This window comes from Lineus longissimus, chromosome 15 (genome assembly GCF_910592395.1).
Source record: "Lineus longissimus chromosome 15, tnLinLong1.2, whole genome shotgun sequence".
Lineage (NCBI taxonomy): Eukaryota > Metazoa > Nemertea > Pilidiophora > Heteronemertea > Lineidae > Lineus > Lineus longissimus.
In genome coordinates this window covers 15503482-15529248 of record NC_088322.1, presented here as the reverse complement: position 1 = coordinate 15529248, position 25767 = coordinate 15503482, and the positions used below count along the sequence as shown (strand labels likewise).

At 42.4% G+C, this 25767-nt stretch overlaps 1 protein-coding gene across 8 annotated transcripts; it reads right to left on the bottom strand.

The window, feature by feature from the left end:
- Window positions 1-1035: 1035 nt before the first annotated feature.
- On the bottom strand, window positions 1036-25227 carry LOC135499310 (trafficking kinesin-binding protein 1-like). 8 transcript variants are annotated; one of them, XM_064790028.1, is made up of 12 exons: window positions 25006-25227; window positions 22354-22566; window positions 10392-10468; window positions 8764-8966; window positions 8308-8401; window positions 7677-7886; window positions 7165-7457; window positions 6520-6792; window positions 5389-5688; window positions 4676-5004; window positions 4171-4309; window positions 1036-3845 (listed from the first exon to the last, which is right to left on the bottom strand). In XM_064790028.1, the coding sequence occupies exons 3-12, from the start codon at window positions 10440-10442 to the stop codon at window positions 3005-3007; spliced, it is 2733 nt and encodes a 910-aa protein (XP_064646098.1). In that variant the 5' UTR covers window positions 10443-10468; window positions 22354-22566; window positions 25006-25227; the 3' UTR covers window positions 1036-3004. The 8 variants fall into 8 exon arrangements, with proteins under 8 accessions (XP_064646098.1, XP_064646091.1, XP_064646092.1 ...); XM_064790021.1 differs by lacking the exon at window positions 25006-25227 and adding an exon at window positions 23504-23649; XM_064790022.1 differs by lacking the exon at window positions 25006-25227 and adding an exon at window positions 23504-23647 and having other exon boundaries at window positions 4676-4989.
- Between the last annotated feature and the right edge of the window lie 540 nt (window positions 25228-25767).

The following is a 25767-nucleotide window of genomic DNA, read 5'->3' as shown; positions in this document are numbered from 1 at the left end:
AGTGTTGATTCAGCAGTTGTTTTGGCGAAAAAAACATGTTTTTTGGAGTTTCTGAAACCTAGAGCGCTACTCAATAGGCGGCTAACAAGAAACTACGCATTTATACTGTTGTTGCCGACGTATGTGTACACTGAACTTGGGATGTGCGTCGGCCCCGTGTTGAAAATGCCGTCCAGTGCCAGTTGGTGCGTTTTTCGCTGATTTGTGCAAAATTCAACATATCTCAAAAGTTCAATGGTTGACCCTCATTTTTTTGTTATTTTTGTGTAGCATAAGCAACTGTCTTTCATGGGAGAATGGTTTCTGTAAGAATTATTCAGGAAGAAATGTATAATATTTGGGGTTTTTCGTGATTGTCCGGCCCAATTGGCAATATTGCCATTTGGGATGGTGAACAGAGCTAGGAGCAAATGCGACGCTTATGATTTATTTAAAGAAATAAAATGCCCGAATTCCTGCAGAATCAGGGAAATCGGGCTTTTCCAGTGATATACGATACAAATGGGTTGTCCTCATTCATTCACTTTGGAAACGCATTTTAAAATAGATGTTACGTCCTGTTAATGGGGCACGTCATCATCGCGTACATTTGGGGAAAACTCCCTTACGAGACCTATGCGTAAGGCGACCAGCAGCGCCACCAAAATCACTAGCGGCAACGGGTATAACTACAATGCAGACGATAGCAACCACGTGTGATAGCGCGCCCGCCCGCAAATATGATAAAGTTTGACTGACTAACGATCGTTAATTGGTGCATTTGGTGTGGAAGTGGGTCTTTTTGATAGACTTTGATCAATTTTCTCACAACTACTCTCTCGCAAAATCTTGGCAATTCAAATTGAATTCACAAAATCTTTAGCCAGACATTGTTTTACATTCGCCACTCATCAGTGCAGCATTCGCTAGTGGCGAAAATACCAAGGGGCGCGCCAACCCTGTTGATCTGTTGCTTCGACATGGTTGTTACATCGAATGACACAATGTCGTCAGAAGTATCACATCTCAATAAAAAAATTCAACAGACTGTTTTAGTTTGAACATGAATTTATTTTCTATAAATAACTGACACAAGGTGTTCAACTACTGTAAAAGCACAAACCAAATTGTCAGTAGACAACAACTGTAGCCATGGAAACCATTAATACACTGCAAACATTACAGTTACCGTGGTGACACCAAAAACAGTCAGTGTTGACTAGTAAGTGCGAACTGTGGTCCTTAGCACTGAAAGGACATCGGTACCAAATTCACATCTCACGACATTTACTTCTGTATGTCAACATTCACGAAAGGAATTTATTTAACAGTCATGATTTGGAAGCATCTGGTTATTTTGAAACTGGCTGGAATACATGCAAACTATAACACTGGTACAACCACTGTACCACAACGTTTTATAGCAGACGAAAAGCTGATATGGTCAGTTTACAAATGACCAACCGGATAAATGATGAAGGTCTTAGATGATTTCTTTGCTAGAAGTTGGCAAGAGTGTTGAGTACAAAAATTAAGTTGCACGAATAGCCAACACAGCCTCTGATTCAAAATCCAGGCTCAGCTAAAAAACTCACATGTACACAGCACAGTATTACAAACATTCATTGAAATGTAGGCTTCAAACCCTATCCAGGCATAAAATTGTGTAAAACTTATACAAATATCACAAAGCTTGATGGTTCCTTATGGTTTTCTGTGAAATATGACAAAAACAAACGATGAAGTGATTCTTCCGTTCATCGGAGACATCTCGAACAAGTTTCAACGAAAAATAAGCAAAAGTTCCACAATGACGAGTCGCACGATGATTACCAGTAAATTTCTTTTCTCAACAGAGCATTTTTCTTTAGTAGTAAAAGACCGAATTCAAAGAAGACAGAAATCAATGTCTACTAGTAGCCGTGGAGATAGTTTCTACAGCAACTGAAGGAACCATGAACACAATGAGAAAGACAAGGCACCATTGAAGTGAAAGCAGATCTGTTCTTCATTGCACCGAAAGTTTGTTTCAACGAAACTTGGCGATCATTGTAATGGTTTGAAGAAATGTATTTGACAATGATACTGAAACTATCTCCTTCAGTTGATGCACGGATAGAGTAACTAACAACAAAGTGGAGGAAAGTCTCCTCAACAGACTCCAGGCGAAATCATAAAATACAGTCCCTAAATTGATTGAGACATTAATGTTCGAGAAAACTACAAAATATACAATTAACTCATGAATAGCTGATGAACATTTTGAAATTTGAAGAAGGTTCCCATAAAACTGAGGTGATCCTGGTCATGTACAATGACAAGTATATATACAGCTTGGTGATATGATACATTGGAATTGATAGCACATGAAGAGACATCAGTAGCCTTAGTCACAAACGGCTCATTGCATGAGACATCAGTAGCATTAGTCACAAACGGCTCACTGCATGAGACATCAGTAGCCTTAGTCACAAACGGCTCATTGCATGAGACATCAGCAGCCTTAGTCACAAACGGCTCACTGCATGAGACATCAGTAGCCTTAGTCACAAACGGCTCACTGCATGAGACATCAGTAGCCTTAGTCACAAACGGCTCACTGCATGAGACATCAGTAGCATTAGTCACAAACGGCTCATTGCATGAGACATCAGTAGCATTAGTCACAAACGGCTCATTGCATGAGACATCAGTAGCCTTAGTCACAAACGGCTCATTGCATGAGACATCAGTAGCATTAGTCACAAACGGCTCATTGCATGAGACATCAGTAGCCTTAGTCACAAACGGCTCATTGCATGAGACATCAGTAGCATTAGTCACAAACGGCTCATTGCATGAGACATCAGTAGCCTTAGTCACAAACGGCTCACTGCATGAGACATCAGTAGCCTTAGTCACAAATGGCTCAAGAGGAGGATGACATCGGTAACATTATCTTTGAGATTCAGTCGAATTTCTCATTAGGAAATTTCCTCGAGTCCTTAAGAGTAAAGATTAAGATGTCCTAATCACCGTCTCCCTGTCATGACTTCTTCTCTGCACTTAGTCCCCTAAACAGTCCTGGTGGCTGCGCCTCTCGATTAGGTATTTGCATTGCACCTAATAAACCAAAGTCAGACTTCCGTCGCAACTGCAGGCCGGCAATCTGTAATATCGGACTAACAAAGTTAAAACTAAATGCAGACTTTGAGTTCGGTTCTGTCCCTCCGATCGGAGAATTTGGTGGTGTGATTGGTGACGGTGGCGTTGCACAGATTGGAGAATTAGGGGGCGTCGCTGTTGGACTTGCACATTTCATGTCGCCTGACGCTATTTTTATTGTTAATTTAGGTCGAGCACTCATCCTCTCTTTCTTTGTGTCCTTATCACTTGAAGTTTCTATTACACTTTCTGCCGACTCTTTTTCACTTTCCGTAGCCTCCTTTTCATTATCGGTAGCCTCTGTTTCATCCTCAGTAGAACTCCCGAACAACCGATCAACACCGATATTCCGTATTTTGTCTGATAAAGTGTTTGCAAAAGATTCTAATTTTGACCAATCTGGTTTCTCTGTGATTCCAAAATATGGTGGCTCCGGTAGTCCGTGACTGTAAGATTCCGTGACACGTATCGTTGGCTCTGTCATAGCCGTGGTGTAAATAGTTGTTGGTTGAGCACGCTGTTTGTCATACAGCGTCTCCGTGACGATACTTGACACACGTGTGGGATTGCTAAGCTGAACTGTCTCGGTGTGGAAACCTCGTTCCTTCAGCGTCTGTGACAGGCCAAGGTTCATACTAAACGTACTGGTAGCGCTGCGGGACATTGAGCTCTCTGTCATGGGACTCAGGAGGCTACATGTTGGCCGCGGTGTTGACGACGTGCTGAAAGTTGGAGGGAGGCGATTAATTAACTTCAAGATTTCAACTCAATTGAAACAGGCAAAATGTCACATGTCAATAAGCTTCCAACAGCTCTATGTGTCAGTTTTTCTATATCTACGTTAACATATTTTGAACATTTCTTGCGCGTAACTACTGTTGAACACAAATTGGGTTTAATGGCCTGGCCTTGGACCAAAGTTATCACTCACTGACAGTCATCATGCTGAGTTGTACTTGTAATTATCATAACAGGAACAAGATGGCAGTATTGGTGTCCAACACTTGTCTCTTGCGCATAAAACAGTGAAATCTAGCGCTAGCTTACCCTGTTGATGATGACAACGTGGTCAGTGCGTAGTCATCCGTTGGATGCATGATCTTCGCTGTCGTGTACGTGTAAGTACTCGATGTTGACTCGGCACATTTCCGAACATTCATATATTTAAACTCTTCTTCATCTGGATCTGAAATGAAATAGAAAATTTGTAGAGTACGAAAACATTCAGCAGCTTCTTGACAGATCATGATGAGATGGCAGAGGTACTTCATACAAGAAGTAAAACCATACAAGAAGAACAAGAATCTCGTTGCTTTACGCATTTGAGAGCAGCCTTTCGGAATGAATGGTAGCATGGATCTTAACCACTGAGCCAGGTACAGTTAGAGTTGGCCTTCGAGTTTTACCAATACAATCACTGATTAAAAGCAATTCGCTGACCAGTTCCACTTCACTTGTCAAATACACCTCTGATGCAAGAGTAGACTAATCCAAATGGACATAATTGTACTGAATAGATCATCACATTTAGATTCAAGGGGTGTCAGCTTACCATCCTCCTCAAAGTCAGTAATGGAATAATTTTCAAAGTCATTGCCGAAGTCGACCTTTCGTTCTCCTTTGATCTGTACGCCGGGCCGATCCTCCAAGAATCCACCGAGATGTGGTGTCGCTAACCTCTGCCACTGGTGTAACGTCATCGATCCCTCCATCGGCTTCACGATTTGTAACTTTTCAGGCATTTTGAACGTGTACCCTCCTCCACTGGGCGGACCGGACATCCCCGATAAACAACTACCAGTTGACATGAGACTTTCTGGTGTATAACACGGCGTTGGGGTCAAAGATCCCGTTTCACTACCAAACCTGGAAGAATTTGCACTTCAAAATAAAAGAAATGCAACAAGGCCATTTGAGTTAATTTCAGATGTTGTTTTTAACTTTTTCTTTATTCTAAACTGTATGGCTGGTAAAATAGTTGTCAAATCTAATCAGTTATTTCCCCAGTTTATTACTGCTAAAATGTTTAAGTGGACTCATACAATCTTGAAGGTTATTTATAGATATTGATTGCTCTATGTAATGGGCACACTGAAATCAGATAGTGAAGCAGCTAGTCTGCAGACCACATTCATGATACTGATGTGAAGCCCATGTGAATGAAAAGAATGACATTTCATCGGTAAAATCATACATGTTTATAAACCAAGTCGAGCGCCACAATACTTTGTTCTAGCAATGACAAGCAGCAACATCTTCTCTCACCTCATCAAGTCCTCTGACTCCCGATACTTCCGTTCAAAAACATCATGCGCATGCCGCAGTGACAAGCGACGTAATGCCGTCTCCAGGTCATTGGAGCCAGGAATACCAGGTTTGCCGATGTTGGCGTTGGTGCCCGCATTAGGAGAACTGGTACGTTGGTTAGACGTGGTCGTCCCGAATGATGTGTTGCCGCTATTCATTGTTGTGGTGGTGATGTTTGCATTGCCTCCGGACGATGCCATGGAGCTTATGACGGTGCTGGACATGACGGTTTGAGCTGCAGTCACGGAGAGGCAGGAGCTGTAAGAGGCAGAGTGATGGTTTGAGTAGGGTGAGGGGAGAAGTCTAGTTTTTAAACCAACTGGAGTCAAAACTTAAACACTAGCTGAAAAGGATGTATCTTGTTTTGCAAATGAAACTCCAAATTTACTATAGCTCGGTCAAACGATGGTTAGTAAACACCATGGTTGTCAAATGCTAGAGAATATGCGTGTCGTAGAGTACATGCAAGTGTTCTGGTGTATCTAAAAGTGTGGTAGAGCATCAGATTCCAACCCCACTCAGGTCAATGTTTCCCCCAGTCCAGCTCAAAGGAGTGCTGTTTGATACCCTAGAGGGTCCACTGGGAGATGACCACAGTACAAATAGCAGTTGTATAAAAGTGCTCGGATACAGACATTCATCAATGAAAAGCGCTTTATGAAAGCCATAATACGATTATTCGCAATCCTGTACAAGCACTGGTGAATGACTATTATAATCTAGCAGTTGTGTTGGATTCAAGCGTTCGACAAGACAAATCATACCTCTCAAAAGTGACGTGAAGTGGAGGTTTTCTCATTACACTGGAACCAAGACCACACATAAATGAAATATGGTCACCAATGGGCCAGAAATCAGCCACATCAGAACAGGGAGACCCAGACACAAGGCAAGATTTGGCCTTCAGTAGTCAGTCAGAGTAGCTATCAGATAAAACTTGTAATCTGAACACATAGCAAATACAAGAAATCATTCAATACCGGTACATTTACATGAGATGTTTCCCAGCCCACGCATCCTTGCACCAGGAGTGCATCAAGAGTGCTCTTTGGACAATGCCATTCACAACAAGGGGTGTAAGGTACATACCTGGTCATTCCCGTTCTTGTCGGTATGTTGACGTTGCAGATCGGTGTTCGATTGCCACAGACACTGTCTGTATCACCCTGGTAACCTGTACCTTCACTGATCATTGATTCACTGTCTGACAGATAGAGGGAGTTACGTTGTGACCGCATGGAGATGTCCGACTCGTTACCACTCGTACTCATGTTGGAGCCGGGGATATTCAGACCGAGCTTCGGCCGCCGTTGGTTGATTCGAGCGATCCGGGCAGTCTCCATCACTTTGTAGTTATGATGCCTGGAAAAGGACCACAAAGAATTGTACTTGTTAGCTATGATTGCCATGGCAGCAGAGAAGTATTACAATGTAGCAACCTCAACTGTTCAATTCCACCTCCCAGGAAGAGAGAAGTGTATTTCAACCACTAGCCGAGGCCCTGTCTGGCAGGAACGACCAACCAGCAAAGCTCTCCGAGACACAGTGACCTACAAGCTCTCACACTGTGGCAAGGAAGCACAGTTACATTAGAGGGGGGCACATTTGTTTGATGTGGGGCCAGCAGCCCAAGTTTTGCAACAACCAAACACAGACCAGTATTCTCTCTAGGCCATATCGCTACCAAGAGTAAAACCGTCCGCATTCAAATATTGAATACCCGCAACTACTCACTTCCGTTCTCGTGGTGAATATCCTGCAGGGAAATCCAAATCCTTCTTAAACGTATCCTCCAGCTCTGATGCCAATGAATCACTCGGTAAAAACGGACTCCCACCATACTGATATCGCATCGCTTTCGGACGATTTTTGGTCCGTAACGTTTTGATCTCTTCATTTGCACTTGATAAAAGTTCAACGTATTCATTACACTTGTCCTGGAGGTCGAGAATCTCGGACGTGAGCTGATGCTGTGAGTGTTGTGCAGCCTGTAGGTGGCTCTGCATCTCCGCATTTTCGATCGTCAGCTGAAAAAGTTCCGAAACATTTTGAAAAAGGTTTTAGAAACTGAGGTCACCATTATGAAACATTCTCAAACCAACGTTTCTTCACAATGTTTTCTTTGATGGACTTTGAAATGAAAATAACACTTCGATCACAAGAAAGCACAAGGAAATGAGTAACAAAGCCACCATCAGATGGAGACACTCTCTAAAGCCTTATTTTAATAACACCAAATCACTCACCTTTTTAATCTTCGCCTCCAAGTTGCAGACTTTAGCCAGAAGGTTGGTGATCTCCTCCTGCTGGCTGAGGTACGAGTCTGTCTTCTTACCGAGATCCTCAGCCAGCACCTTCACATGGGCATTCGCCTCAGACAGCTGCCGGACACAGTCCTTCACCAACTGAGCCTCCTTTTCTTCATAATCACATGTTTCTGTTTTCAACTCGGCAGACTGTAAAAGAGAGATGTTACGGTTATTTTCTTTAGCGATGATAAAGATGGGGAATACATATTTCCCAGGTCAACAGCCATGGCTTGTTTCCCCTACACTATGCCATGATCTAACCTGCTGCTGGAACCTCTGTTGTAGGAAAAAGACAGAAGTACAGAAGGCAATAGAGGTAAATCAATTGTCCAAAGGTCACAAGCGATGAGTTGGAGAAGGAACTGAACCAACAATATGGACCATACACCGTTCCTAACATATTGCACAAATCTAAATCATAAAGGACACTAGTTTTGGTCCAAAATCAGTTATTTCCATACAACTTGACCTCTGTAATATGGACACCTCTCTAGCTAAAGACACTTGACAGTCCCAAGGGTGTCCTTAATAGAGAGGTTCTACTGTATCTATTCTGAAATATCTTTACCTCAGCTCTGAGCTGTAAGTTGTCTTCTTCCAGATCCTTGACCTTCGACTGGAGATTCTCAAGGTGAAACAAACTGAGCAGGCCATGGTGATCACTGGAAAACAAGTTTCAAAAAGAAATTATCAAAAGTTCTCCAAGTCTGAATCCACTCGAGCAGCAATACTTGGGCTCGTGACTGTGAGTGTGAGGGTATAAGAGCTCAAGTCTGCATCAACTCGAGCAGCAATACTTTGGCTCGTGACTGTTAGTGTGAGGGTATAAGAGCTCAAGTGGACTGGTAGGTGCAAAGTGGTTGAACATATCTCTGGTTCTAACACTTGTCAGTTGTTTTGCTTTGGTTTGAAATGAGCATGTGACTGTTCAGCTGAGGAGTATCTTCAATTCAGGTTGATGAATCCGTCGGTCCATAAGTCGCCTGTATGAATCAGATGATTTCGGAGTCAAGGTCAGACTTACCCTGGTGAGTCTCCACCTTCTAAATCATGTGTATAAATCTGCAGAAGGTCATCTTTCATCTGCACCTCATGGCGAAGTTGATTCACTTGTTCCAACGCATATCGCACATCGTCCTCTAACGTCGCATTCTTCTCCTGGATGTCGCGATTTTTCTCCAACAACGACTGACCAATACGGGCAGCAATTTCCAAGTCACGCTCTTTCTGTTAAGACAAGGAAACCACAAACATGAGCAGACGACATCATCAAACATGAGCAGACGATATCACCAAACATGAGCAGACGACATAACCAAACATGAGCAGACGACATCACCAAACATGAGCAGACGATATCACCAAACATGAGCAGACGATATCACCAAACATGAGCAGATGACATCACCAAACATGAGCAGACGACATCACCAAACATGAGCAGATGACATCACCAAACATGAGCAGATGACATCACCAAACATGAGCAGATGACATCACCAAACATGAGCAGATGACATCACCAAACATGAGCAGACGACATCACCAAACATGAGCAGACGACATCACCAAACATGAGCAGATGACATCACCAAACATGAGCAGACGACATCACCAAACATGAGCAAACGACATCACCAAACATGAGCAGATGACATCACCAAACATGAGCAGACGACATCACCAAACATTAGCAGATGACATCACCAAACATGAGCAGATGACATCACCAAACATGAGCAGACGACATCACCAAACATGAGCAGACGACAGCAACGACATTGAGCAGACGTCATGGGTAGCAAGAACCAACAAAGAGCGGCCTTTTCAAATCAACCCTGGGCACCATATTGCATTTGTATGAATATCATCTTACCAATCACATGTAAACATACCATGATAATATTTTCCACATTTTTTTGCCATTGGGCAAGTTGCCAAGACTAGCAAAGGTAGCCGTGTATAAAACACCCAACCACCTTTGATATTACGGGCATAATATGAAGGTTACACTATTTTCATCAAGATGTTTTTATTCTGAATCTGATCAAAAAATGTTTATCTGCGTGTTTCTAGGAAACAGGATCAAACAGGGGTGGATAATGCCATCAGGCCAACTCTGATGCTCGTTTCCATAGTAACGCTACGACAATACAATAGATGTATCAGTTCCAAGGTGGGATTGCGTTGTCTGGTTCTGAAATAAGCTGGATCATGGGATCAACTCTAGAACATAACGAGCCAGGCAATTAGTTGGCCATCCTCCTTGTTTGTTCTTGTGGGTATTTCATGCCACTATGGTTGTGCACCAATTTGGGTTATAACCCTTGAGTCAGGGAAGAGTTGTCCATCACAATATACTCATAATCATGAGTTGGATGAGCTCTTACGCTTGTACTGGCATAGGCGCCAGGTACGAAGAACACCTTCATTCAAAGATTAACAAAAGTGATTTGCCCACGGTCACAAGCGATGTGTCAGCGCTAGGTAGCCCACTCATGATGTTCCGGATATTAGTCCGTCAACTTAATCTTAACGTCTGCTGCAGAGTAACATAATCACTGCTCCCAGTCAGCTAATGCCAAGTCTAATTCTCTACATTGCTTGGGAGATTGCCGACAAGATGTTCATTTTTCCCAGAATGCATCTTACCTCTTCCAATAGTCTTGTCACGGCTTCGACATCATTGTACGTTTTAGTCATCTGGCTCACACGCACTCCGCACAGAGCTGGAAAGAGAAAAACATGAGAAGGCGATTATCATCCATGTTTTATTTTCTTGACAGTTTGGTATCAAAAAGAATGGATCATTGAAATCGTATTAGAGGAGTCATAAGGCGTTTTTACACGGTGCGGGTTCAAGCCGGATCGAGACTAGTTCAGGTACCAGCCGGTTTATTTTCCCTCGTGTAAAAGCGAACCTACCGTCCTGAACCCTCCTGGTCCGAGGCGGGTTCCGATCGCCGGTCTCGGGTCGGTGCAGGCCGGTGTAGGCCGGTGGAGGAGGGTTTATTTATGCGTGTAAAAGCGAACCGGCTCCGAGCCGGTTTGCACACGGTACTCGCGTGACGTCATTCGCGGGAATAGCTGCCGTGTTCCTGGCATGAAATTTTCCGCGGAAAGAAACTGCTGTGAAATCTTCAATTTATCGAGAGCAAGAGCTTTCTTTCCATACAAATGCTGTGTACAAAGCAAAAACTCTGCATCTCACCGGCGCCATCGTAAACCATTTTGTATTATTTGTTGTTGTGATATTTTCGTAGCTCCACCGCCAGCAGGATTGATCAGCGCCACCAATTGACGATGTTAGTGACGAACCGGCCTGGAGCCGGATCGAGGCCAGATCGTCGAACCGTCCCCGTGTAAAAGCGAAATGAACCGTCCTGAACCGAACACGCCTCGTGACGGTTCAGGAGGGTTGTCTTGAACCAGCACCGTGTAAAAAGGCCTATAATCACAAGAAAATGTCTGAAAAGAAAATTCTGATATCAGAATAAACTGAGATCGAATGTTTATCACAGCACCAATCTCTCAGTACTAATTAGGCCAGGCCTAATTTTCCTGTTGACAAATTCATTTCCTGTTTCTTTTCCTTGAAATCTGTGGTTAGTCAGTGCAAGCCGACACAGACATATACAAAGTCTATGAACTACTGAAGACAGTATTACTGCCAGCAGTTACAAAGCATTACCAGTCATACACAACATCATGAGGTACGATGGTACTCCTGGACACTTTACCATGCATATTGAAATACACCGTCTGATAAACACAAACTGCGGTGCAGAAGGCAAGAACATCAATCCGACACCACAGACTACCATACCTCCATAAATGTACATCACATCCTCGATAGACAAATCCTTATCTTGTCCCTCGGCCATTTTGTTTGCATGTCACATGTTATCTAAACCTGGCCAGACTGGTGCAGGAACCAGGAAGAGGTCAAAATTGAGATAAAATATCGCCTATATGCTGATTTATCCTCCCTGATGTTGACCATAAACCATATGAAGAGGTCACACAGACACAAGTTCATCAGAATTGATTGCAAAACCAGCTATCGTCACAGAAAACTATGCAGTCGTAAATCTCTCCGCACAAACTGGACCTAGTCCAAACCTCTTGACTGTCCGGGCCTGACTAAAACAGCACAAACACTTCACAGCGAGAAAAACATGAAGGCATATAAATAGCTCACTGGATGGAGCAGTGTGATGCTAGCATTACATACATCTCACCACCAACGTTGATGTTATAAGGTCCAGGGATCAATACCGTTGGATCCGACACCTAAACCAGTCATGAATACCTTAGCAGCAGGAGCTCCATTACAACGCGAGGGGCAATACTTCGATTCAGAGGTGTCGTGAGTCCTTGGGAAACACACTTTGATAATAATATCCTCCCAGTAACAATTATAACAGTCAAGTGGTGTCTTGCCATGTCAGAGATAACCGCTGTCAAATTACCAAAAAGTAGATCATATTGCTGGTCACTCAAAATGACTTCCATTAGCAAATCTGAAACCAAAGGAACTTCAGATCAATCTAAAGAACTTCATCAACTCAAGTTTTACTCTTCTTTCAGAAGTATCAACAAATCACCAAGTCTTTTGTTGTCAATGTGTTTGTCACAACACATAATGTTAATGAGGCACCCAACACATAATGTTAATGAGGCACCCAACTGTGAAGGAGTATAAGAGGACTTTACAACACAAGCCAATTAGCTTGGATTAGGCATGGATTAGGCATGGATTGGGCTAGTTAGCCACAAGAGGAATCTGCAAACACATCTGTTATGCCAGTACCATCATAATAACATTAGAATAGCTCGAGAAGTCCAAGATAAAAGTACGAAAATCTGAATTTTAATGGCTGCTGGATGCCTTGCATATATATTCATATCAGAAATACACCAACAACAACATGTTTGAAATGTACTATAAACTGTAATGTAAATTCTGTCTACAGCTGGCTAAAACTTATAGCTTGGTATGACAAATATTTTTCAATTTAAACCAGACGGCTGGTTGCATTATTGGGCATGAATTATGAATAGTCAGTCATTAGCAGCCGTAGGCATGTGTACTTATTTATATTATACAGCAGGCATTTATTTGAATAATATATTCCCAGGCTGTTAGAGCTCAAAGGTTCAGGCTCAGTAGAGCTCCTTGACATCCCTTGAAGACCCTGGGCCAACAGAACGCATTGAGAAAGAAAGCTCTCACAGGAAATCAAACTTTGAATTTCATGTCAAGGTGAACTGACCAAACCAGAGTGATGACAGGGGTACAATTGTTGACTTACCAGGATCATATTTGACCTTTGAAACTGGCATGGCTGTCTCTGGGACATTCGTAACAACAGGATACAACCGAAGGACAGAGCAATGGCGTTATATCACACTGAATCAGCACTGAAGTATAATTACGTTTGGACAGTGCATGAGTTTGACTATCGTCAGCGAAAATGTCAAAGGACGTCAAATCCAACTTCCATCAATGACACCGGCGGTGCTCACCCACCGAATGTTCACAGCTGTCGTCCCCTCGATTATATGATTGCTAAAACTGGGCCGATGAACTTATATAAACCCAAGATAAATATATTCCCAGGGCAGAGAGACATGACCCGACTTCACCCATATGACAACAAAATGGCTACATTTTTAAAAAGCTTTTCACATCCTGTTTCAAATGTCTGAATTTAAATTGAAATATTTGAGTTGTCCATGCATCAATGAACACTTCACCTTGACTTCATCCATGATTATGGCTAACAGTAATACATCAATACATTTCGCTGCATGGCTATAGAACGTTCTCGACTGAATCAGACCTTACGGAATGTTTCATGAAACCATATGCCAGATACACCAGACTGCTTGCATGCATTGGTCAGTTGGCAATAGCGTCTGTTCAACCTCAATCGAGAAGAAAACACGTAACCTCGCATCAATTTGATATCAAACAAAGATCGAAATCTCAGAATCTCAAATCAGAGGTTTACAACCATACTTACACGCCACATAATTCCCGTAAAATTCCTCCAAACTCTCCTCTGGAGGAGGGTCAAGGCCATCAGTATTGTTGGCCATTGTATAACAGTCCACTTTAGTAACTACTCCTGCTAGAAACAATGATTCTCGTAATAATACATGTACATTCCAATGATATCGTCACAATCTTTGTCTAAAGTATCAGTATGTCGTCCATTTTGTAGACATGCAACGGTATCCACTTATCCTATGTATATCAGAACATGCAACGGTCATCGCAATTATTCCAATTATTTCAAATTCGAACACAAATCATCATTTCATAATTTGAACAGTTGAGTATTCTCGTACATCACTGGCCGGTACATCCTTTGCATAATACAGCGACTGTGCAAGCTGAGGGATGGGCTGTGTATGTGGTAAGGTATCGTCTGCATAGCTAACATAGCAAACATCGTTAACCAGTAATATGGTATCAGGTCAGGTTACTCGGCGAGTCTTACAAGTCAGTCGGCATGTTGCAGCGGATGCTAAATCCACTCTCACAATCAATAGAATCCAGCATGCTTTCACTCAATCACGCCAACCTATAGTAGAGATTGCCTCACTTTTCAGTCAAACTGAAATGAATTCCAGTTGCTTCAAGGTCGAATAAATGTTTGATTGATTGTAAAATGTCTACACAATAGCCAACAGCTAATTAGCAACAAAACAGGACTTTAAATTGTTCATATATCCTCTGAATATTATTCATTCAAGCCCAAGATAACGCTATTGTTCTGAACCTGGCCTCCACTCCCAATGTCATTGTACAGAGGCCTATATGATGTACACAATATCCACTCATTCACTGTGACTGTGTGAATACCGATTGGTCATTAGCCGCCATAATCATATGCCTGATCACATACCGGAAAGACCTACTTGTTCCCACAGTGAACTGTCTGTTCACTCTATGTATGTTCACACAATACACTATACATGTACACGACTCATTGAGCAGTAGAGCTTGGAGCGCGAGCTGAGTTAGAGAATCCATACATATTCATGAGTTATTATAACATGAGTCAACGATGGCGTAATTATGGTGGACGCTGGGTGTAGTTATTGAACGGGATTTCAATATGAAGGCAAAAATCAATATATCTGGATTCAGAGGGTGAACAGCATCACCTAGTGGCTGGTTTCAAAACTGAAATCCATTTCCCACAAGATTCGATCTACAGACCATCTCCAGACAATTATCACACAAATTTACAACAACCAATCAAAACGCTTCCTCAAAATCCGTACCCGATATGAGAAAACCTAATCCCGACAATTCCGCGAACCGGCGGATAAAAAATGAGAAAACAAATCCGCTGGGATCAACCAATCAAATTGCAGGATAGACATCTGTTTTTAATCATGGCCAACGTCAAAACTTCAGAATCCTGGGTAAAAATGCAAGTTTTGATATAAACAAGATGAGAAAATCAATATTTTCTGTTGGAATAGCATACGCCCTGGTGTAGCGAGATATGATGTGTTTTCAATATGAATCAAGACAGATAGTGAAGACACCCAACACTGACACACAACTTGTAACCTTTGGCAAGTCTCTTCACCTTGATGGCCATCCAATAACACCTGAGCCTGAGGCCCTACCAAGAATCTACAAGCAATCAGATAGCAATTTTACATCCATTCTGGCCTTAAATCGTTGCAGTAATACACACATTTTGACATCATACAAATGATCACAGACACAGCGAAATCTTTCCGTACTTACTTGTGTTAGCATTCTGATCAAGATGGTGATTATATTTGTGAGCCAAGTTATAAAACCTGGAACTTGTCACCTCCTTGTAGGTCGGAAGCTGTCGAGGAATATCAAAGTTCAAGGTGAACGTCTTCTTGAGACTCATTTTGAGATAATCTTCAAAATCGGCAGGGGCGATCTGGTAGACTGGGAAAAGTAGCAGAAATAGACAAAGAGATCCACGTAGTGAAGGCCTCAAGGTTGTTGAGTCCACCAAGTACCAAAGGCAGTCATTAACTGATCAATCCAAAAGATTGTGTTTTCACTGTAACTGCCAGAGATTGAGTTTGTTAGGAGACCAGAGTGCTCTCAGAGGTAATCCAGTATTGTGAACACAAAAAAGTTCTCGAGATTATCTGTCGACTTTGCCAGAGAAACTGCGCCGCAGTCAGTATCCATTTTTCCGTCAGTCTGAGTTCATTAGCTGATGTGATGGCTGTAGAAGATAGAAACCAGTTGACAAACCGCGGAAGAATCAGGACCAAATGCGACGAACACAACACAGTTTCATTAGATAGTCTGGGGAAAAGTCACCTCAAGTTGTTGATTTCATGAAAGTTTTTTGTGACTAGCACTCATTGCTAATAAGTTGTGGACAACCGTGACAGAAACTCCATGAAATGTGTTAGAAAGTCAGTCAGTAGCCAATGATTCTCAGCTGAAGAGCAGTTCCTAAGTCTCTATCCACTCAAACCAATCGAAAATTGAATTCGTCAAAGATGATACACAACAAATTCCTTCAAAATGTTATCCAAGTCAACAGATAGCAACCTTCAGCTTGTAAGTCACAAAGATTGTCTACACAACAAACCCAGGAGACTGAAGCAACAGAAGTAAGGAAGGAAGCCACAAAAGGTGTTTACGCCAATATTCTGTTCACGATTATCGATCAGAACTGTTCACTTGTTGTCCGCGACGCATATTCAATCACTTTGCTGATCAATCCCAAAATGCCATAGCAACCGAATCCATGCGCGATGACATGCTCCTGGGTATCTGACGAACAAGTTATTGACTGCAGCAACCGATGGCGATGGATTAAATGTATGGTTGGTTGACGCTGACATCTTAGGGGATAGCCACGCCCCTAGCTGAGAGCAACTTGGCAAGGAAGGCATTTACTTTCTAGCAAGTAGATCAAAGGAACCCCGCTTAACGGCCACCTTTCCAGCAGGACATAATTTTTGTCCCCAAATTAGTCATTTCTACTAAAAGTGACATCTGTGATCAAGAAATCTCTCAACTAAGAGCGGCATCGGTCCTTGCAAAAGGTTTCCTCAGAAGATACAACAAGCATTTAATATGGAGGTTCTCTAGTACAAAGACGTATGCTGACGTCAGCATTTCACCAATAACAGCAGAACCCCAGGCAGTTGTCAACGCAGCTCAGAAGATGAAATGTATGGTGTTCACTTGATCAGGCAGAGTAGGATGCGGTGTGAACACTCGGATCGAGATGCTTTGCTGATTGGAAATTTGATGAATCGTGAGTGAATGCTGCAGAAAGAGAAGTAGGGTTGTGACGCAGAAGAGTATTGACTGCTCTTCCAGAGCCACCTGTAGGAATAACTAATGACTACAAACGAATTGATTGTGAGTTATTCAATTGACGTCCTTTACACTACTGATATCAGTTATGGTGTTTGAGTTCAAGTGACATCAGATGAAGCTCAAAATGTCAACAAACCAATTGATCAAACATTTGACCCACACGACAACAAAAGCAATTAAGATCTGATTATCAAGATTGGAATATGAAATGTCTCAAGATGATCGAATCTACCATTGTAAACAGACAAATCAGACTGAGGACCACATTGAGATGTCAAGTATAGACAGATGTATGTGTCATCATTATACATGTCATTGATGTGGTCAACGTCAAAAAAACCTCAACATCAAGATATCATATCCTGATAATGTGTCAGTATGGGTAAAGAGTGTACACCATTTCAGTGATATATCTCATGGGACAGAACCCTGCAGCAGCATAGCCTCTTCTTCAAACCAGTTACCTTTTGCAACTGCCTACGCTACAAAGAAGAAAGTGGCTTATTTCCCAGGGCTTGGGACAAGAAAACTGGTGCTGCCAACTTGAGTCGTGAAGAAGAACTAAACCAAAGTCGTTGATCAGTCATTAAGAAATGTTCAATACATTCTGGGCTGAATTCTCTTGTGAACAAGCAATTTAAAATCGGCAATTAAATTTAGATTGGCCAAATCTGCAGCAATATTGTTAGAGACAGGTTTCAGAGCTGATGGGCAAAAGGTAGCCCTCAGTGAAACTGATTTCACCACATCGGGGTACAAAACAGACTCAAAACATGAGGAATCTCGACTCGCCAGTGTAATAAGGAAAAAAACATTTGGTCAAAAGCAGCCAGCCAAAAATCTAATATGGACCACAGCCGTTGTTCATCAAATTGTCTGCAGGGTATATTTGATCTGGGTGGAGCAGGTATTTTCATGCAAGACTTGAGGAAATCAATCGGTAAATAGTACATGGTATCGATTGATGTCTGATTGGGTCTCTGGTGACGGCAGTAGGAGGAAGGACGTTTGTAGGTCACATCACAACTGAGCATCGTCTGACCTCATTAGAGAAGCAGTGTGGTTTGCTAGGTACCTGATATCTCTGGTACATTTTGACAATGAGATCATTACTTGTGATCTTGGACAAGTTTCTTCACTTGACTGGCAATTCATTTACAAAGTGTCACAGCGAAGTCCTTATCATCCAAAAGCAGGCTTCAATGCACTCAATAAATATCTCAATAAGAACACCCGAGTTAATTACTAATTTGCATCGCACAAAATACTGACAATGATTGATTGATTTTTGCCAAACAGCTCAACATAATCACAGTAAAGACGGGTTTTGCTTAATAACTGTCCTTGATTCTCAAACATTACATGCACACTGAGCAATGTATGCAAGGAAAGACAACTGTTTTGTCTGCGATCTGCGACTGCCATGTGTATCCGGCAGACAATATGGTGGCAGGTGTGCTGCCATGTGAGACAACATGGAGTCAGAACTGGAGACAATGCTGATTCAGTGTGTATGCGAGATATACAGTGGAACCTCCCTTAGCTGCAACCTCTATTTACAGGACAACCCCTCTATTAGAGATCGTGATTACGGTCCCAATTGGTAGTTTCTAATACACAACTTGACCTCTGTCATCAGGACATGACGATCAAGGACAGGATTTGTCAGTACCAAGGTGTCCTCAATGAAGAGGTTCTATTGTCATTACAATATTGAAATGCATGAAGAATAAATGCAAGCTGGATGATTCAGATTTCCAAGCTCAAATGTGACTCGCTCTACCAAAACTAGGCGCTTGTCGCATCTGAACTTGACAGGTTGATACGGACTTGTTGTTCATTTCCCTATTGTAGACCTTTTGTGAAATGTGACCAAATCAGTTTGTAATAGACTTCACAAAAGGTCTACAATAGGGAAATGAACAACAAGTCCGTATCAACCTGTCGAGTTCAGATGCGACAAGCGTCTAGTTTTGGTAGAGCGAGTCACATATGCCCTGACATTTTTTCACCCAAACACGTACAATTCTACTTGAGAGTCAAGAACACTCAATAGAAACAAACTTGAGGATTTGGCATAGAGATTTTTTCAAAGTACTTGACCTTCCTTTATTAGGGCCTATTGTACACCAAATATTCCTGAGAGCTATGCCAGATATTTTATACAGCAAATACCTGAATAGCCTTTACAATTACATTATACAACACATACACAATGTTTTTTGTACTCGAGTTGTATACATAAATTCCTGACCCAGTCGTCTTTAAGTTATCTGTTTTCTAAAAAAAAATAAAATCTAAAAATTTTAAAAGATTTTCTCAGAACTGTTTTATAATTCGACCTTCATGACCATAGTGGAGAGATAACAGTCAGTATTCAACCAGTTGATTGTTGGGACAGGATTAGACAGTGAATGGCTCACACTGTTCTGGGAAAAAGGACACTCCTTTTCAATGGTTGCCTACTTTCCAACGTTGCGTTCAAAAGGACCTCAGCCCAAGGATAACCCAGACTCCTGATTTTAGACCATTTGCTCATTCAACAGCCTCGAGCCAGGAGACGGACCAGAGCCTCGAGTTCAAGTAACGACACCCAAACAACTCCTGACAGACCCATAAAATGTATGCATGATGTACTCCATGATATATTTCCCTATTTTGATGAGCATATTTCACTAAAAAACATCTTTCATCTTTTATAACAACCCTCCTCTAAGAGAGTTCTACCGCCATAAGCAGAAGAGTTCCTACCTTCATCATGGCCGTCGTTCTCGTAACACTCGTTGTCATGGATACATTCTATTTCCCGCCCAAGACGACTATCTCGCCGACATCGTTGATTTACAAGCTCCGCCTCTTCATCATACGACATGCTATGCTTGTCATCAAGAGCTCGGTGACATTTTGACGGACTCCAAGAGTAACACATTTGTGGCCCGTCAATTTTGGATTTGTGATATTATGAGCCTTCCATAAAAACTCATCCAGTCAACAATACATAACTGACCGTTAATCTATCAAGTTTGAGAATATTTGCCAAATTTTATAGTAGAACACTGTTAATCACTATTTCTTCCGAACGAATGGGCATTAGCAGTGTACCTTGTGAGTTCAAAAGTTTATGGACGGATTTGACAATCAACATGGCACAAACTCACATACAATTTGATACTCCAATGTTATTGAGAGTTTAGGCCCAACACAACCTACCAAATCTGATGATCAGCTAGTTCATTGGAGCAGACATGCAGTCTGCCGAATCTGTTTACAAATTTCATCCAATTTGCTTTTTGTCTATTTTGGGATATCCAGTGGTCATGATCAGAATACAGTGACAACTCCTAAAGGACGTCACAATACAACAGGTATTTCACTCACAACATTAACTTCCACCTCCTGATTAAAACTGCCAATGGACTGCACACCCAGCTAGTCCATTACTACTTTTGTCCACCCGCACACATTTGAACAGTCAGTGGACAAAACGACAGTCCACGGGACGACAAATGACAACTAGTCAAGTGGTAAAAATGGAACCGGTGCGTAAATTTGATCCAAACATGAAAGGTCAATATCCTGACTTTAAAAGACGCTGAAGAATTTCAGCAGAGCTGGTCATCTGTTCACACACGAGACTAATCCAATGATGTTTCCATGATTTGCCAGGTCTGACTGGCAGTCACATCTCCCTCCGGCCACAACAACAACAAAACCACCTGAAGATTAAATCCTGGTTCTCAAAATTGAATAATTGTGTCGAATTATTAGTGGTCTTTTCCCAGGCCTATATTAATCCAAAGTACAGAGTTGAATGCACATATATATACAGACATTGCATTACATAGGCTATTGATACACACACTGATCTTGTATTGGTTCGATAAGCTGACATTGTCGGCAGGTAATCCATCGAGTGGAGCCTCATTGTGAGATAGCAGGGGGCGTCTCAACAAAGGACGGCCGAACACAACACATTGTGCTCTTTGTTGTGTGTTATTCCTGTTCGATGGAAAACTTACAGGTTGTCACAGAATGATGCTCCAAGCAGTTTTGAAGACTCTGATTGCTTCTTGAGTGGGCCTGGCCTCTGGAGTCGAAACCTCTTCAGATTCCTTTCAATTCATACCAAAGCAAGTTACAGAATAGGATGCTGGGGGCACTGTGGAGTACATGTAGTAGCTTTGACTCGGTTTGCAGTCAAGAGGTCCCTGGTTCAACCTCCAGTCACTTTGAGACTTTACGTATGTCTGTTTGTTTGACTATAACTGGATCAGAAATGCTCAGGTTGGAGAGCTGAATGAGAAGCTCATCTGAATTCTCCTGAAAGATTTCAGGATCGACTTGGGTTTAGCGTGAAGTCAGATGATAATGCAGTTGATATCAGACTGTAAAACCCAAACTTTGACTCGGACTGGGTTCAGTGACAATCGACTTTCTCTCTGGTTTTGAAGTCTATAAGTTTGCTGGAGATGACCCCCAATGTGATATAAATGTCAGCAATCAATCCACCACAGTTAACTCAGCCAATCATGATTTTATGGTAAAACAAACAAACCAGCCGAGTAAATATCAATGCTGGTGACGGATGTGGACCCGGACCATGGACACTTCTTGAATTTCAACAGAACGTACAGAGTAAACCTATCAACTCACAGCAGAAACAAACTGATCAGGAAATTGGCACCGGTATTCAATCATGACAGATTCCTTGGGTATATATAGCTCCACATTCCTCCTAAAATATATATATATACAATGGCACAAATCTATGAATAAAAGTATTCAATAACATTGCCAGTGTTGCCCCCTGGTGAGAATAGGATGATACTAATCAAAACAAGCAATAGAGAGATTGATTATAGCAAAATATGCAAGGGCGCGCTCATATATTTTCATCAATACTATTAGTCGATTTCTTTGTGATGGCAAGTAACCACTGCTGCTACCTGGTGTTCCATGTCAAAAGGATCAAGATTGTAAGCTGGTGAAATAAAACTGATGGTGAAAACTGCCACAGTCCCCTCCCTTCAATGCGACTGGCAAACTTGATTTGCCAAACCTGGTATCTAACTTTGTGTGGTTGGCAGGTCCTGTTTGGCAACTGAGCAAAGTACCGAAGGCACCACTGCATGTATGGGTGCTCCAGTTCAATGCCTCAGGGCGGTTGGCTGGCTTATGAAGGTTGTTTTGAGGGGTTGCGTCAGAAACACAGAAAAGGCTTCAGGTGTAAAGTGATCAAGAAACCATGATACTTACTGAAGTAGCTCAGCGTCTCATAAATCTGCTCCGGGGACAACCCTTGAAGGTCTATGCCGTCTCGCTCCTTAATCTGGGGAAACTGGATCCAGTCGTCGTTTCGATATCCCTGGAAGTCTGTGATGGTGTCCGCACGGAGACGGTATGCCGGGATCTGTTCTTCAAGTAAGCTGCAGAGTTCTATCTCAGGGAGGTCTTCATTGCTACAGACGTCTGCAAGGATATGAACATTTGGCAATCAAATGAGCTGTAAAACCTAGGTTTCTTCTCCTTCCTTGTCTGTGCCGCGGCCCATCAAGCGAGAAACTTGTGTCGCTTGTGATGGACTCTACCTCTGGTCAGAGATGTGATGGACTCTACCTCTGGTCAGAGATGTGATGGACTCTACCTCTGGTCAGAGTCATGCACCTTGATCTGGGGATGTCTCAAAAGATATGACCATAATCAGTTACAAACATTTATCCTTCAAATGATAAAGCTTGGTTCCTTCAGTCCTTCTGTCTGATGCCACCGCAAGCAAAATGCCCCATCAAGTGCCTCTTGCACCTGCTTCTTGCAATGCTAGTCTACTAAGGGGGAGGGGCATGGTATGGAAAATAACCCAAGTAAATCTAAGCATGGCTTTTCCAGACACAAAAACAAACATACAATAAACAGAGTTTCTGAAACCGAAATGTCCAAAATCTGTGATGGGAACAAAGCACCTTACAAACCTGACTATGAATACAACATGAGAACTAATCCAGAATGATTCTATCATCTCCTCAACAGCCGCCATGATCAATCTGCCGGCTACACATGGTTTGGGTGAACGCCAAGGTGAATTGATCACGGCTCGAGGAATTTCATCATCTCAGACTGAAGATTGATGTTTCTTCATGTGGAGGAATATTCTCGAACGACTCACTGGCTCGTGATGTACTGGGGAGCAAACAGGGAACTGTTTTCTTTACCCTATAGAGGGTTGGCCCTGGTTACATCCGAAATTGTACTCTCTACTGCTTTACAACGGAATTGAAACTCAAAGTGTTACTTCAAATTCATTTCAAGGTTCTGGTGTAGCAATACAGCAAGAGTGGATTGAGTGAAGTTTTGCCGAATGTCAGATCAGATTTACAGCACTGTTCACAGAAATAGAACATAAACTTACAAGTGTCCCGAAGAAATATCGTCCGACAAAAGCTTGTCATGCCGACCCACAAACTCAGAGCGTGACATCGAAACATGGTCAGTCGCGTTAGAATCGAAAGAAAACGTGCCTACTCTACGTATGCGAAAATCTAACTGACAGCCTACGCAACTGTGAACCTTCCTTAGAAGTAGCTCATGGTGTCCTGGGAGAGGTCAAGCTGTTTTCTAACCCTCGCCCTGCACTGAGAATATTTTTAGCTTCAGTGCAAATAGTTTTTTCTAACAATCCAGCACTTTTTTCCACCCTACACACACCACACCTCTCAGGAAGGAGAAACAACTTGGACACACCCAAAACAATACAAAGTGCGCATAACGGATCATTCCAATTGACTTCAAAGGTAACACAGGCTAACCACTGCACTCTCTTGCCCCCATCTGAGTTCAAAACGCTCCACGAAGTAACCTAACTTTCAGGCTACAAACCCTGGCAGAAAATTAACCAACAGACAAAACCTTCACTCAACACAGTGGTCCAGACCTTGGTTTCTTAACCTTACCAGGGTTCCACTCAATATACCTGGATCTGGGGACAGGCAGCATAAGTTTCAAACTTTCTAATTAGGTATACAAGTAACCAAGCTAGGTGTCAAGTTCTGCAGTGATTGGGACTGATCACAACATGTTGTGACACCTGTACAAGTGCCTGATGGTGGCACTTCCAACCAGCCTCCACTGGGTGAAATTTACTCAGAGAAAGTCACCAGCCAGGTCTCCTGGAAACTAATAATTCGAATCCTGAATCATTTGTCTTCATTCACAGAAACATGTGGCAAATTGTCATGGAAACTGAATGGCCAAGTCCAGGTTGCTAGGCGACCAAGAGTTTCTGGAAGGGCAACTGAGGTGTCTGGCATGTCTGGAGGTGGTGGCTACCAAATGCGACTCGGCAAAGTGACTGATTCTAGGTCTGGGCGACAGTTACATGTGATGGATGGATGCTTAAAATGGCAACATTGAGGGAAAGGACAGTGAACCTAAAGATCTGTCGCCCATATTGATGTTCTGTGGTTTATCTGAGGAGGAGGGTCAAGGTCTTTGATCTCTGGACTGGAATGGGTGCGACAGGAGCTAGCTCCAACAGAGGTGAGTGGCTTTTTTCATTACAAGCCAAGATAGCCAGTCCTTCATTCCTTTTAACATGATTGGTTCTTGCCCCTGTCTCAGCCTCTGTTTAGGCCGACATGGATGGAACTTATGCACGATTGATATGATTCTAAAGTGATCAACTATTAGCAGGCTGGCCGGCTGAACTGGACTCCAATCAGCACAGCTGGAGCAGGCTGGCCGGTTGAACTGGACCCAGCACAGTAGGAGCTGCCACCTGTATTGTGTACCGTTAGACTTGAAGGAACTGTTCAACCTCCTCATGGAAAATATCAACAATAATTCTTGAACAATCATCCCAAAGTCTGCCCACACAGAGGTTCAGGTTGATTTTGGTCACATTAAAGGACTCACCGGTAATAGTATAAGCGTCTCTATATTTTTTCTCCCGCCCTACACCATCTTCACAAGCAACGTAGGTTACACACTGCCCTGGTGACGGGGGTGAGCAGAGGGGGACATTCGCGGCCAGCTTGCTTTCGTAGTCAACATAGATGGAGCTGCTTCCCGACCATTCACACTCCAAGGGGTGACAGTGTTGATGTAAGGTCAGGTCCAACAGAGTTGAGTTTATACGGAGCTAAAAAGAGAAAAGGTTAAAGAGAGTTAGCACTGGATTGACAGCTGGACTTCGTGGAAGAGCAGCAAAGCTGAACCCACTTGGCCTGGTGATAGTAACATGCAGCAGGTATTTCTGTATCCCACGATCATTTATTCCTGTATTATAAGCTGATGATGCATCTTCTGCCAATCTTGGGACAACAGAAACGACATAGTCAATATCCTGTTGTCTAAGCTGATCCAAAGCTAGTTATCGACTATAGTATTATTCTGCATGTATGAGATAATGGAAGGCAACAGACAGGACAGCCACATAATACTTAAGAATCATACTTTGCATTGGTGATGGCCAGCGGAAATTCTTCAGTATTCAGGACTATAAGTATAAGGAACTTCAGTTTCTTCTTTTCACAGCAGAGATAACGGAAGGTGACTGAGATATATTTGTAGGAGATGGTCTGTTAGATAAATACAAACAGCGGCAAGGAATGCTGGGAGTGGGAGCACTACAACCTCCAGGTAGACTAGAAAGACGCTATCACATGAAAACTAAAA